The 14,148-nt window shown below is 53.9% G+C and overlaps 1 protein-coding gene and 1 long non-coding RNA gene across 5 annotated transcripts; one reads left to right on the top strand and one right to left on the bottom strand.

Annotated features, from left to right (window-relative positions):
* The first annotated feature begins 32 nt into the window (after positions 1-32).
* Positions 33-7,371, top strand: LOC142924830 (uncharacterized). Of its 2 annotated transcripts, none has more exons than XR_012941924.1 (2): positions 33-397; positions 1,880-7,371. It is a non-coding gene; the product is annotated as an uncharacterized LOC142924830 (long non-coding RNA). The 2 variants fall into 2 exon arrangements; XR_012941923.1 differs by having other exon boundaries at positions 33-722.
* Positions 7,372-8,425: 1,054 nt separating this feature from the next.
* Positions 8,426-13,790, bottom strand: LOC116943127 (galectin-related protein-like). Of its 3 annotated transcripts, XM_032955705.2 has the most exons (5): positions 13,573-13,790; positions 12,647-12,685; positions 11,499-11,587; positions 10,940-11,111; positions 8,426-9,463 (listed from the first exon to the last, which is right to left on the bottom strand). In XM_032955705.2, the coding sequence occupies exons 1-5, from the start codon at positions 13,759-13,761 to the stop codon at positions 9,320-9,322; spliced, it is 633 nt and encodes a 210-aa protein (XP_032811596.2). In that variant the 5' UTR covers positions 13,762-13,790; the 3' UTR covers positions 8,426-9,319. The 3 variants fall into 3 exon arrangements, with proteins under 3 accessions (XP_032811596.2, XP_075923768.1, XP_075923770.1); XM_076067653.1 differs by having other exon boundaries at positions 9,371-11,111; XM_076067655.1 differs by having other exon boundaries at positions 9,371-11,111; positions 12,647-12,682.
* Between the last annotated feature and the right edge of the window lie 358 nt (positions 13,791-14,148).

The raw sequence follows: 14,148 nt of genomic DNA, 5'->3' as shown, positions 1-14,148 counted from the left end.
TTTGCTGCTGCCAGAGGACAAAGTAGCCGCAAACTTAGCAGCGTTCAGTGACGTCGACGGGAATTTCCCAGAAAGTAGTCATAGCAGTAGAAGCGTGTGGGGGAGGGGGGAATCATTTTGTTGGTACCGATTTGATGGCGGGCTGGCCCCACTGTTGATCCAGAAACTCTGTGAACGTCCTTCCCGGCAATGACAACATCGTGCACAGATCTGTATAAACAAATCCAGTTGCCGTTCAGCGCTCTGCTGGCATTTAGCATCGAGACACATGCTGGTCAAAATTGAAAACCACTTTCTTTCAGAACTGCTTTTTGTGTTTAGTTTATCGTCCCTTTACCCCGGGACCTCCGATTAACGCGGTTGGCTGCGTACGGTGCGAAAGAAGTTCAACATACAGGTGATGATTGTAAATGCATCTGAACAACATTTTTTTACCATCATTTGCATGTCTCACTTGCATAGGAATTCGTGCGTGTGTGCACGTGTACTCGTTATGACGTGGGCAACATACACATCGACGCCGGCGACCGGAGTGGAGTAAAAAAACAAACAGCGTCCACAAGATCAACAACACGCAATCGCCGACAGGAGGCACAACAATGGGGATAATGGGGACATCGCTTTGACTGTCACACAACGCGCCTGTGCGTGTGGTCGCTGAGTGTACGCCGTACTTCCCCCGCGCCTCCGGTTAGCAACGCGCGGTGCGAAATGAGTTCAAGGTGAGCGTACGCGATGCAGTGATTCTCAATAAGCGCACGTCTCTCCACGCACTGCTTGTGACTTGCGGCTGTGCGTGTGCCCAGGATGCATCGTCGCGGCGGGAAGGGTGGGTGGATGGGTGGGTGGATGTGTGGGTGGATGGGTGGGTGTGTGGATGGGTGGGTGGATGGGTGGGTGGATGTGTGGTTGGGTGGGTGGATGGGTGGATGTGTGGGTGGGTGGATGGGTGGGTGGGTTGATGTGTGGGTGGGTGGGTGGATGGGTGGGTGGGTGATGGATGGGTGGGTGGATGGGTGGGTGGGTGTGTGGGTGGGTGGATGGGTGGGTGGGTGGATGGATGGGTGGGTGGATGTGTGGGTGGATGGGTGGGTGTGTGGACGGGTGGGTGGATGGGTGGGTGGATGTGTGGTTGGGTGGGTGGATGTGTGGGTGGGTGGATGGGTGGGTGGATGGGTGGGTGGATGTGTGGGTGGGTGGGTGGATGGGTGGGTGGGTGGATGTGTGGTTGGGTGGATGGGTGGGTGGGTGGATGGGTGGGTGGATGTGTGGGTGGGTGGGTGGATGGGTGGGTGGGTGAGTGGATGGGTGGGTGGGTGAGTGGATTGGTGGGTGGATGTGTGGGTGGGTGCGTGGGTGGGTGGATGGGTGGGTGGGTGGGTGGATGGGTGGGTGGGTGGGTGGATGGGTGGGTGTGTGGGTGGGTGGGTGGATGTGTGGGTGGATGGGTGGGTGTGTGAACGGGTGGGTGGATGGGTGGGTGGATGTGTGGTTGGGTGGATGGGTGGATGGGTGGGTGTGTGGGTGGATGGGTGGGTGGGTGGATGGATGGATGGGTGGATGGGTGGGTGGATGGGTGGGTGTGTGGGTGGGTGGATGTGTGGGTGGATGGGTGGGTGGGTGGATGGGTGGGTGGATGGGTGGGTGGATGTGTGGGTGGGTGGATGGGTGGTGGATGGGTGGGTGGATGGGTGGATGTGTGGGTGGGTGAATGGGTGGGTGGATGTGTGGGTGGATGTGTGGGTGGATATGTGGGTGGGTGGATGGGTGGTGGATGGGTGGGTGGGTGGATGGGTGGGTGGATGGATGGGTGGATGGGTGGGTGAGTGGCCGGCGGCTGCGACTGGCGATGTCTCCGGCGTTGTTTTGTCGAACCCAGGTGGCGAGAACCCGGGAGACCAGGATGAGGTCTCGAGAGACCAGGATGAGGAGTCGGGAGACCAGGATGAGGAGTCGGGAGACCAGGATGAGGAGTCGGGAGACCAGGATGAGGTCTCGTGAGACCGGGATGAGGACTCGGGAGACCGGGATGAGGACTCGAGAGACCAGGATGAGAACTCGAGAGACCAGGATGAGAACTCGGGAGACCAGGATGAGGACTCGGGATACCAGGATGAGGACTCGAGAGACCAGGATGAGAACTCAGGAGACCAGGATGAGGACTCGGGAGACCGGGATGAGTCGCATTGTGCGAGACTGGTGACCCGGATGGAATGGCAAAGGGATGGAACTCGAACCTAAAGGGGACGATCGCCACAGGGATGAAGCGACGAGAGGTCAAGAATGGGATGGAAAGCGGCGTCGCAAGAATGAAAGAGATGGTGATGACAGCGTCGGGAGGCGGTCATCTGGCAGCGTATAGGCAGACATGGTGATGATGGTGAATGCCATAGAAGAACGAGTAATGTATCGGTCAGCAGTTAAGACACTGCAAACATATTGAAGGAGAGTACTTTTATGATTCAACTCTGCTGTATGATAAATCGCGGTGGCCGTGAAACCCAGCGGGCTGGGTGTTGAACCGCTTTACAATCCCACTGGTGTACAGTACACGGAGGTCGCGACTCACGCAGCGTGTCCCGGCTGCACCGCGGCCCGCGTGGGTTAGTCATCGACACATTTTCGACGCAGGAAAACTTCCTCAAATCCATTTCCCATCCCGCAAGAAGAAGAAGAAGCGTCCGTGGCTTCAGCGAAGGCGGCGGGGTTGACGCGAGGCAGTCACCGCTGCTGCCCAGACACGCGGCACTGGCAACCGTTTAAGTTTTACAACGTGCAGACTAAGAATGTTGAGGCTCGCCTTTTTTTAAACCAAGCACATGTTTATTTTAAAATACCAAAATAAACCATCGTCGTGAGTTCAGGTCATGTTGCTAACGGACTTCTCCATATGCCCATTTCCACCTTGAATGCACCTTGGACTCTTCACGTCTCAGAAGCTAAGCGAATTTGAGCCTGGTTCGTACAGAACTTCGATGGCAGACGACTCGGGATCGCCGTGCCAGGTGTATCAGGCGTGGGCCGTGGGGTTGGCCACGAGATGGCGGACACAGCGAGGGATGGGGCCCCGCTCTGCGTCGATCGCTCGTGGAATTGGCCCAAAGCAACACGTTCCGCTACCGACGCCGCCTGCCCTTCATGGAAACAAATGTACGCATGTAACATGCGACGGTTCGGGAAAGGGCATTTGTTCATAGCGTACATGAAGGATCATTGCCCAAAACCCCGCCTCCCCGCTCCCTGTGAGCGGGCGGGGCGTGACGTCCACCCCCTCCACTCCCTCCTCGTCGGCCGCCTCTCGCCGGGCCCCCGCCGATCGGGTGATCGCCCCCCTCCCGTGCCAGCGCCCTCTCTGAGGGACATGGCTAAGTGGCTGGCTCACCACCGCCCGTGGTTATCGCGCACTCGCCCACGTACACCACCACAAAAGCGAACGTGGTGGCGTGCACGCGCGTGCCCGTGCAGACGCTTATTTCCAACAAAGGCTAGCGCTAAAAACGGCGGTATGAATATGCGCGGCTAAGCCCTAATCCGCTTGCACACGAAGGCTAGCGCTAAAGGGCTGCGCGAATTTGCGCACACGCCTCGCCGTTAATGCGATTGTTGTTGTTGTTGCTGCGTAAACACGCGCGAGCGTTGGCGAGCGGGTTAAACGCACCCCCCCCCCGCCCTATTAAATACTCGCGCGGCACGGCTGTTCGGACGCGGGCGTGTCGGCGGCCGTCTATGTTTTAATACACGCGCGCGCCTCGCACACACACACACACTCTCTCAAATTACCAGCACCTCTCTCGCGCACACCGTCTCCCCGCGCAGTCGCACCACACGCAAATCGCAGACACCACGCCAAGGTTATACCCACGCACACAGAAATCGCACTGCGCCGATACTCTGTACTAAAGTTTATTAACGGCGCAAATACACTCTACCTGGAGGGGGAATATATTGCGAGAAGAGCTTATCCTAACTCTGCCTACGAACCCAGTCACTCAAACGTCGGAGGGAGAAGGACGAGCGAAAACCTCACCTGCCACTGCCTCGTAGCAGCACTCGCTGGCATCACACGGCTGCTGCGAGCGGGTCGAGGAGGCAGGACGGCAGGGAGTGGGTCTTGACGGCCCGGAGGTTGAAGACAACTCGCCAAAATCGTCCCCCGGCTACTCCTTTTATTCCCTTAACTTCAAAGGCCCAGGGTGACGTCGTACCTCGCAGCCAATCGTGCGCTTACCTGCGCCGTCTACATGGAGTGCCACGGAGTGTGCTGCTTCTCCGCTCACCCATTGCTCTCCCGTGCTCATTAATTCTAACCTACTGGTCTGCCCTTCTTGCCTAATATTCCACCCTCCGCCTCTCCCAATGTCGTGAATAACTTATTGCGGTTGGCCCAGTGAACCTTTTCCTTCTGCGCCCACACAATACCCACACAATGCCCACACAATGCCCACACAATGCCCACACAATGCCCACACAATACCCACACAATGCCCACACAATGCCCACACAATGCCCACACAATGCCCACACAATACCCACACAATGCCCACACAATGCCCACACAATGCCCATACAATGCCCACACAATGCCCATACAATGCCCACACAATGCCCATACAATACCCACACAATGCCCATACAATGCCCATACAATACCCACACAATGCCCATACAATGCCCATACAATGCCCACACAATGCCCACACAATGCCCACACAATGCCCACACAATGCCCACACAATGCCCACACAATGCCCACACAATGCCCACACAATGTTAAGCCAAATTAGGGGCACCGCAATGTAACCTGTCCTGCGAGGGTCGGCCAATCTCTTGGCACCGGGAAACCGTGGGACTTTCCCTCTAGGGGCCCTTTGGATTAAAACCCGATGTGCCAGGCAATCCCCCGCCAGGACACTACTAAGTGTGTGCGCTGCGTGCGAGTGGCGTGTTTAGTGCGGGGGCCGGGAGGGAACAGCGGCGCTTGCGGAGTTGCTCCGCTGCCGTGACACCACACTCCTCCGACACGTGCGAGAGGCATCTAAGATCACGGAACGCTTTGACAATGCAAACAGAAAGCTCAGGCGCACTCGCACTGGGTGTTAATTTAAACGAGTTCACGTCTCGCACTCATCGGTCTTTTGCGTACGGCAATTTGCCAGCGTTGTACGCGCACGCAAGCGAACACAATGCTGCCGTGTACTTAGCACGTGTGTGAATAGCGTGGGAAGGAGGAGGCTACACTCGGTGGTCGTGCCGCGTGTTCCACGCCGGAGGAATCGCCCCCAGCTGTCACGGTCGGTCGTGTCAATTAAAAAGGCGATTTTATTTGAAACGTCCCAAGTCGCGGAGGAAATTAATTTCATGAATCTGAACTAAAAAAAGAGTCCCACACGGGCAACGGTGTAAATCTGCTGTCCTTGGCTGTCAAATCTGATACTCTCACCGATGTATCTGTAACGGATTCCCACTCTCACCCGGGAAGTACATTTCACGTGATTATATTTGCTGTGCTCTGCTAGTTCGTGATAACCTTATGAAGAAGTTGCACTTTCACTAAACTGTGACTGCAAAGCGATGCTATGCGTGATAAAGTCTCTACTTCCTCTTACGGTTGGGATGAATATATTGTTTTTCGCTTTGCAAGCCATCTGGGTTAACGTGTTTGGTGAACATTTCTAAAACTACAATAACCACGGCTTTCGTTGGAAGTAAACGTCCACGTAGAAACCTTACACGTCTTCGACTCAATTCGAATCTATCTGTGTGACTCGCTTACATTGTGTAAGAGTCCTGTGTACTTGCTTGCGCTACTTTTGTCGAACTTGATCAAATGCAAAGTATCCAAACGGCTGATTTAACACAAGCGTCTACTGCAGTCATTTTCAGTGTGTGCTTTGTTGTGTGGGTGTTGTGACGTTCCGTGCGATGTCTACTTGCAACAGAGTTCCTGTCGGTGCCCCTTTAGATGTTTGTGACCGTCTCCTGTGACTCATGCAACATCTCTCGACCTTGATATGACATTGAAATGTCGTCTCGTGACTACAGTATTACAAGGTTGTTGCATTCTGACTGAAGTGGTTTAAAAGCAAAAAAGCATGAATGTCTCAAACGTCCACCTGTGCGTAATACCCTGAAACGCGTTGCATGACCGCGTTAATTGACTTTATTCGAGAAAACATTTCGCCGTAAACGCCCCTTGCTGAACCGGTGCGCTGCGCTCGCAGTGGTACGCGAAGCGACTTCGTGGTCGTGCGTACGCGTTGACGCCACGAGAGCGCGGAGCAGATGCCAGACCACGGAGCCTGGATGCGACCAGGGCCGGATCAAGGCACGTGGCTTTAGGAGCTGCAGCCCAGGGGCCTCCAAAGATGAAGCGAAAAGTTATTTCAGTTGTGAATGCTGAATTTTTAGCCTTGTAAAAATATATTGTATTTTTATTTAACTTTGTTTTCCTTTTTAAAATATTTACTGGGGGGGCGTACAAAATCTTAATCCGGCCCTGGATGCGACACCACGCAGGCGCAGCAGCTCTTGTTCTGCCTGGCACGCTGCCCCACTGAAGGCGGTGCCGCATGTTCTTCATTAGATTTTTATCGCAAGGCGGAGACGTCGAGGCTTGTCTCACACTGCCCTTACTTCAATGGGTACCGACTGTGTAAAAGACATGGCAACAACCGAACCCGTGATTTGAAGAGATTACAAGAGTGAGCGCGTACTGCGGCGCGTTCCAAGTTGTAATGCTATTTATCGATGCTGTATTGCTACGATGTTGCTGATCTGCTGTAAGGCTCAACAGTACGTGTACGCGCACGGGCGGTCGAGATCGATTTCCCGTCGAGTCGGTGTCTGGGCGGGGTGGTTGTCTAAAACCCGAACCTTCACGATACCCACTTGCCTGATGGAGGGCCGGTGTAGGCCTGCCCGGGTGTAGAACACACGCGGCTGCACGTTACAGGTTCTGCACAATCGACGTGGTTGTTGCCATCACTCCGGAGCACATCCATTGGGTCGTAGCGACAAGCGGGGCTTTAATTCCCACTGGTCGTTTTCAGGAACGCAGGAGAAGAAATTATCGACGTAACGGCACTACCGCTAGAGTACTGCACGAAGAATACATATCCATTATTATCCTATGTTATTGTAACATGTATTCATGTAATCCTATTTTCAGGTCTTTGACCTTACGTGATATGACATTGTATTGTTATTATTACACGCTTTTTTATTAACTCACTCTCTGTTGTATCCTCAAATCTTGTAACTCAATTTTTACCCACTTCCCAATGTGGTATCGACTGCAAACTTGGTATACTTATGTAATACTGATGACAATACTATATTATATCATTAAAAATAAAAATATATATTTTTAAACATTTTTTCTATGTTATCTTTCGGCTTGGGTCTAATTGTCCACGCTCAACTGACGTTGCCTGTAAATCACCACGGTCCCCTTAAGTTATGGCAAGCTTCGGGGCCACTTCCTGGAGTCGTGGAGTTCTTCATTACTAGTACATTTCATTAAAGCGTGTTTTTTTTTAAAAGTTTTTTTTAAAATATTACTTGTTTATTTTTGTTCACCCAGCAAATTATTTTGCAGTAGGTGGCTTGTAATCCCAATTGAGCAAATTGCAGGTAATGTTTCAGCATTGGGATGTTTGGTCAATACAATTAACATGGTTTGGGATTTTTTTGTATTAGCCATGGAAATAAACCTGAGAGATCCCAGAGGGAACCCATACAGAGGAGGGGGAGATCGTACAAGCTCCGCACGGAGAGGAGCGGGAGTCGGGTATTGAACCCAGGGGCACCTTGCTGTGAGGCGCGAGTGTTACCGCTGTGCACACCCCGGAGCCCACGTGTAGCGAGTCACTTCGGAGACACGAATAGTAGGAGGCACATACGTTAATTCTACACTTAAACACTTCTGTTCACGCACGGGATAACTACAGACGGGTCAGGACAGCCGGCACGCTGCCTGACCCACGACGCCGAGGAGACGAAGATGAAGACGCGGCATGACGGGTTCCAATCCAAATGACAGCCCCGATCCAGCCTCGGGACCTCCCTTTTATGCCCCCCCAGCGTGGCCTGGCTCCGCCCTCGGCCACGCCCCCTTCTGGAACCTACCAGAGGGTTCTGGGCTATACCCCACGTGTCCTCTCAGTCACCTTTGCACTACATCCCTTACCCCGGCCTATCGCGTGCCCTTTTAATCGACCAGGCTGCTGCGTCCTCAGATGTCCTCTCTCTGCCAGCAGCCAGCTCTACGCACCCTAGTGACCCATTCCATGGCATCGCATGCTCTGCTGGCAGATCGGCTGCTACACCCACATTTCCCCTCTCTGTCACTAACCAGCGCTACGCGCCGTAGTGACCCATTCTACACAAGTGCCAGACAAATGAGATGCAGAGAGTCGTATACGTGTACTTTACATTCCAAATCATTCTTTAATGGTCACGGATCAATGAAAATACAATACAATGTACATATCCATGTTTTCCCTAGGTCTCTTAAATAGGCAAATTCATATATATGATATTGAATATATTTTCTTTAATTGCTTTGTTAAACAGATTTTGTATGATGGTGTCAGCAGATCGAGTCTGTGAAGGTTACTTCGTTGTGCAATTCTTCCCCGCACCATTGGCTCACTGCAAAGCAACATGTACTGAAGACAAATATGCGTGTATTTGACATCGCATAAACGGGTACGATACTTTATCGGCTTTAGATTTCAAAAACACAATATACGCGTTATTCCACTTTTGCTACGGATGTCACATCCTGGACACCGATGCAAATGAGATGTTCCGTCGCAAGGGATTGTACAGGTAAATAATTATATTTTATTTTCATTCAAGCCGGTTGTAGCCGGTTGTAACCATTCACCCTCTTGAAGTTGACCACAATGATGAGGCACTGCTAAAAGAACGCTCGCACTCTCAGAAGGCTTTGCCGGCTGACGAGGTGTGTCAAAATGCTTTGTGAATATTTTTTTTTATTGGAGAGACAAATATGGGAATGAGGGCCAGCGTCTGCTTATTTGTTTTGCTACGAGCTGGTTTTGGGTTTAACTGGGAGTCGGGCCCGGCTCGAGGTCCTCTCGCGTGGAGGGTAGAAGGGCGGGCAGGGCTGGGGGGGCACCATGACAGAGATTCACCGCTACGGAAGAAACGTGCGCGTGGGTAGTGCCGAGGGGACATCGCCTGGTGGGGCTGCAGGGCCCGGCCCAGCCTGGTGCACCCCCCCCCCCCTCCAACCAGGGCCCGAGCCACGGGAGGAGGTGGGGGGGTTACCCAGGGCCCCGCTGGAGGCCACTCAGGTGACCTTGGTGAGCCGCAGGTCGCCGCGGACGCGCACGCTGTTGATGCTGTGCAGCGGCTGGAGCCGGTGGCAGAACCCGCAGAGGTTCTGCTGGTCCACGGTGACGCGGAATCGCTCGTGCTCGCACAGCAGCTCGCACTGCCCCCAGCACAAAAGACAAAGAGCCCCCGTGTAGCCTTTAGCAGCAGACTGCTGGGGCAAGTGCTGTTAGCGAGTAGCTCCGATGAAGGCCGACACGGCGCACGTGGGTGAGGGGTGGTGGGGGCGGCAGCACCACGCCCGGCTGCTATTGTCTCCCCAATGCTGATGTTTACACAACGCGGCAGGTGCTCATTTAAGACTGAGTTGACCTAAGGGGGAGACCCACTGTTATTGTTCGTGAGCGAAATCGAACTCGTGCTCGCCGGGTTTAATATAGCGCGGTGCGGTGACCACAGCGCCACGGTCCCCGCACACTGCCTGCAACACAGACATACAGTGCGGGCAGGCAGGCAGGGGAGTTTGTGTGTTCTCCCCCTGTTCTCCATGGCTTCCCTCGCGTAGCTAAACAAATAAACCCACGCGCAATGCAACCGGTGTTGGCCAAAACATCATCCCACACTACTGAAAATGTGCGTGGCAAACCGCTCAGTTGGGGAATCACACACGCGGCAGCAGCAACGTCGCCCCCTACTGCGAAAACTTGGCAGGAGCCTGCTGAGAAGAGCTGAGGCTGGCTTCAGTGTGGAGTTTTGTGCTCCCTCAAAGTGCCTTGGGGGAAAGCGTTGGCTCAGCGGTTAGCTCGCTGTGCCGTGAACTCAATTAACTGAATTGTATTTCCGGCTCACGGCTAACATCAGTGGCGATGCGGTAATCGAATCTTCTTTCAATCGCAATTATTCACGAACGTAACTCGCTCTCAAAAGAAGGATCGATATAAACACTCTCATGCAGCAGTTTCATTAAGTAAAACAAGTGACGCTTTTCGAGATGAATACCTAACGTGATGAATTATAACATTAAAGATTGAGTGCCGAAGTTGCTCACTTCGCGCCAACTACCTGCGGAAAGAGCATCCACAGGAGAGAGTTCCAGAGAGCTCTCCAAAGGGCGCAGTCCGGTCTCCTCTTCCACACTCGCCAGACGCCTCACAAGCGATCATTGACAATGCGCTTACGTAAAGAGCAACACTGTGGTTGAGAAGTCCAGCAAACGCGAGTTCGCTCGGTGAAGGCCCGGCTTGATCCGCACTTCTTCACAGCGTCCATCACCAGCGGTCTACCCCGCACGTAGATCTTAGAAACCTCTCATAAACCCTCCTAGTTCTGGAACCTTCCCTGAACCGTTAACGACTGGAACCAAAACTGCCTCCTATCCCCGTGTGAACCCCCTTTAGCCAATCCAGTCCTCGCCGGCCGAACATCGGCGTGGTGACAGAAACGTGCGATCGATAACGGATCATCTTGGAACGTCCCGTAACGCACTTAACAAACAAACAAACAAAAAGCCACCCACAACACAACACGTGCGCCGTACAAGCTGCTCGCGACGCCGCCATCCACTGGCGGGTTTTTTTGCCATCGATCCGTACGCGCGCCAGCCGAGGGTGAACCGCGCCCGGGGCTGAGCACTCGCCTTGAAGGGCTGCCCGGGGGTGAAGGGGAAGTAGGGCACGCTCGTCTCGTCCGCGCCCCACTGCCCACCGAGCATGGCGTTGCGCGCGATGGTGCGGCCGGGGAAGTGCACCTCGAGCCTCAGCGCCACATCGGCGCCCTCCTCCGAGCCGCACGCCAGCTCGATGGCAAAGCTGTCGGGGGAGAAGACGGCGCACGAGAAAAGGGGAAAGAAACACACACAACCACCACCGGACTCGCAAATACTGCTTTTCCACTGCCACATCCAAGCCGAGCCAGTGCGCAACCCTCGCGGTATGGGTGGTTTTCCATTGGTTTTTTTTTAATACCGAGCTGAGTCGGAACCGAACCGTGATCCTCTGGTCTCACAAGATGTCTGAATCGGACTCGGGGCCAAGCAGGGCCAGGAGCGGGGCTAATGACTCGTTCGTTGCGCGTGACGCCAGTACAGTACACCGTGAGGAGTCGAGGGGGCTGCGGCATCTCAATGCGTCTCGACATTAACAATCGAGTTGTTGCGTTGACACGGACTTTGTTTTTTTTTATATCGGACCGAGTACCTCTTGGGATGCTTGGAAACGATGGCAGTCACCATGATCCGCATGCCAGGTCTGATGCCGGTCTTTATCCTCCCAGCGAAGGGCAGCTGCTGTAAGACACAACGTCCGCTCCACGTCTCTACCCCGACGAGGCGCGACCGCAGCGCTGGTTCGGTTAACGCCAAACATTGCTTTGGCGTGACTCCCGTTCGCTTTCTTCAAGTGGTCATTAGGCATCAAGCGCAGCCCTGCAATTTCTTGCTCAAAGCCACTGCTGCCAGGAGGGCCTCCATTCGAGGGAACTCTACAGGGTGGTTTTGGCCTACTCTTCCACCCTGGCCAGACATCTTGAACTAGGCGGGGGTGCCCACATTTTATCCCCACAACACGCGGCCTGCTGCTAGACTGACCGGTGTACACCGCTAGGTGGACAGAGGCGATGGCAGGGGAGTAAAAAAAACAACGGGGCCATTGTTTTTAGCTGCCACACCGGGAGATGGCATCGAACTGTGCTCACCATTGCACCGCGATAGAACCCCTCATTGGTTATTAAAACAATGTTATTGTATCACAATATTGCAGCATTGGGGTGCAGCAGTGGCAATTTAGCGTTAAGATTGAAAGTGTGGAGAGGAGATCAAAACAAGAGTGAATGACAGCATATTGAAAAATGCCCTTCTGGCACATGCACAATGTATTTATCAGTTAAAATATTCCACCTGGACAATCTCTCGAGATGGAACATCTCTTTCGCAAGCGAGGCCACGGTGTTAATGCACTCACACACAACACATATACACGTAATGACACGTACTCATATACACACATACTTCGAAATCTGTAAATGTTCTGCCTCGTGTATGTGTGCTTACCAGAGTGGGAGCGGTAGTGCTCTACAAACCTGGCAACCCCAGTTTGATTTCGGCTCACGGCACAACACCAGCGACGATTATCTGAACTGGACCTGGACCTCCCCTCAGTCGACTGAGCCTCAAATTTTTACCTGATGCAGTGTGTAAACATCGACACTTGGGACATGAAGGCGGCCGGGCATGGTGCTGGCCACCCACCCCTTCGTGTGCCATGTCGGCCTTCATAGGTGTTCACTAACAGCACTTGCCCCAATAATATGTGAAGGCTATACGGGGGAATCTTTGTCTGGTGCTTACCAGTGGACCCTCAGATCTCTCCTCATCACCATCGTCCTGCTTTAGGGAACATCAAATACAAGTCCTGAATATTAGCACGAAGATTTCAAGATTCAAGTTTATTGTTGAACCAGGTCAAAAGTCCAGAAACCAAGATAGAGGAGTCTAATTTGCAAGAGTGGTGACCCGGGTCAAAAACTACTCAAATAAAGTACAGCAATGAGGCAAAGAGAAATCAGCACTAAAACAACGGTGTCACCACGTGAGAAATTTAAAATGTTGCACAATGTAAATGCTAAAAGATACATTCAGTGCGCCGCCAGTTGGCTCGGACAAATGAAAAGACTTAACAGGGGTGAAGCGATGGCACAGCGGTGAGTGAAAAATGTGATGAAACCGGTCACCTGAGTTCGATTCCCGGTGACAGCTAACATCATTGACAAGTGATTTCTGAAACGGTCCTGGCCCTCCTTTCATTCCACACGAACCAGCGTCAAGTGAAGTAACGTCAAACAACACTCCTAACCAACATGGCACGGGCAGGCCTTCATCCAGCGGTACATTTATCATGGCTGATGAGGATTATTACAATAAATGAAAATCCCAACTTCATTTTCCGAGAAAAGCCAATTGAGCTTCGAAACTCTTTTTCAAGGGCGGCTCGATCGATAGACAACACTAACGCATTCCACAATTACAGATACAAATTCACTTCCGTGATTTTAAGAGAGCCAGTTTAAATGAGGACATAGATGGCATCATGGAGATGCCGAGAGACGAAACTGGGTGGTTACAAAAGTTTGGGACAGCAGCTAAGGTTAAATGCTTTTTTTTTTTTGCTCCCAAATTGCGTGCGACATCTGGCAAACCGTGAATACAAAATAAAGAATATTGGCAGAGTGACCTTGTCGGGGACATGCTCCCTGGGTGGCAGCAGTGATACTCACATGGGGGGGAGCGAAGTCCGCGCCGTGCCTCTTCATCGCGCCCGCCTGCTGCCCACTGCGTCGAGGGGGAGCAGTGGCGCGGCTCCTTGCGCGGCCCCCGCGGGCCTCGCGGCGAGGCTGCAGCCGCGGCGCCCGCGGGGCCGGCGCCGGAGATGTTTGGAGGCTCGGGGCACGCGGCGTCCCCCACATTCCTGGCCGGTCCAGGCTCGTGGACGGCTCACGATGCGTACACCCCCACCCACCCACCCACCCCCCGTGCCCCCCCCACCACCTACACAGCCTCCCCCCACCCCCCGTGCCCCCCCCACCTTCACAGCCCTCTCCACCCCGTGCCCCCCCCACCTCCACAGCCCCCCACCTCCACAGCGCCCCCCACCTCCACAGCCCCCCCACCCCCCGTGCCCCCCACCTCCACAGCGCCCCCCACCTCCACAGCCCCCCCACCCCCCGTGCCCCCCACCTCCACAGCCACACCCACCCCCCGTGCCCCCCACCTCCACAGCCACACCCACCCCCCGTGCCCCCCCACCTCCACAGCGCCCCCCACCCACCATGCCCCCCCCACCTCCACAGCCC

This window comes from Petromyzon marinus, chromosome 17 (genome assembly GCF_048934315.1).
Source record: "Petromyzon marinus isolate PM22_M1 ecotype Great Lakes invasive population chromosome 17, UKy_Petmar_22M1.pri1.0, whole genome shotgun sequence".
Taxonomy (NCBI): domain Eukaryota; kingdom Metazoa; phylum Chordata; class Hyperoartia; order Petromyzontiformes; family Petromyzontidae; genus Petromyzon; species Petromyzon marinus.
Note: the sequence above shows the minus strand (reverse complement) of the source record. Positions and strands in the feature narration are given on the sequence as shown.

Coding starts and splice junctions, on each gene's coding strand:
- LOC116943127 (XM_076067653.1), bottom strand. CDS start 13,761: ATGTGGGGGACGCCGCGTGCCCCGAGCCTCCAAACATCTCCGGCGCCG. Junction 12,686..13,572: donor CGGACTTCGCTCCCCCCCAT/GTGAGTATCACT, acceptor TGTTCCCTAAAG/CAGGACGATGGTGATGAGGA. Junction 11,588..12,646: donor AGAGATCTGAGGGTCCACTG/GTAAGCACCAGA, acceptor TGTGTCTTACAG/CAGCTGCCCTTCGCTGGGAG.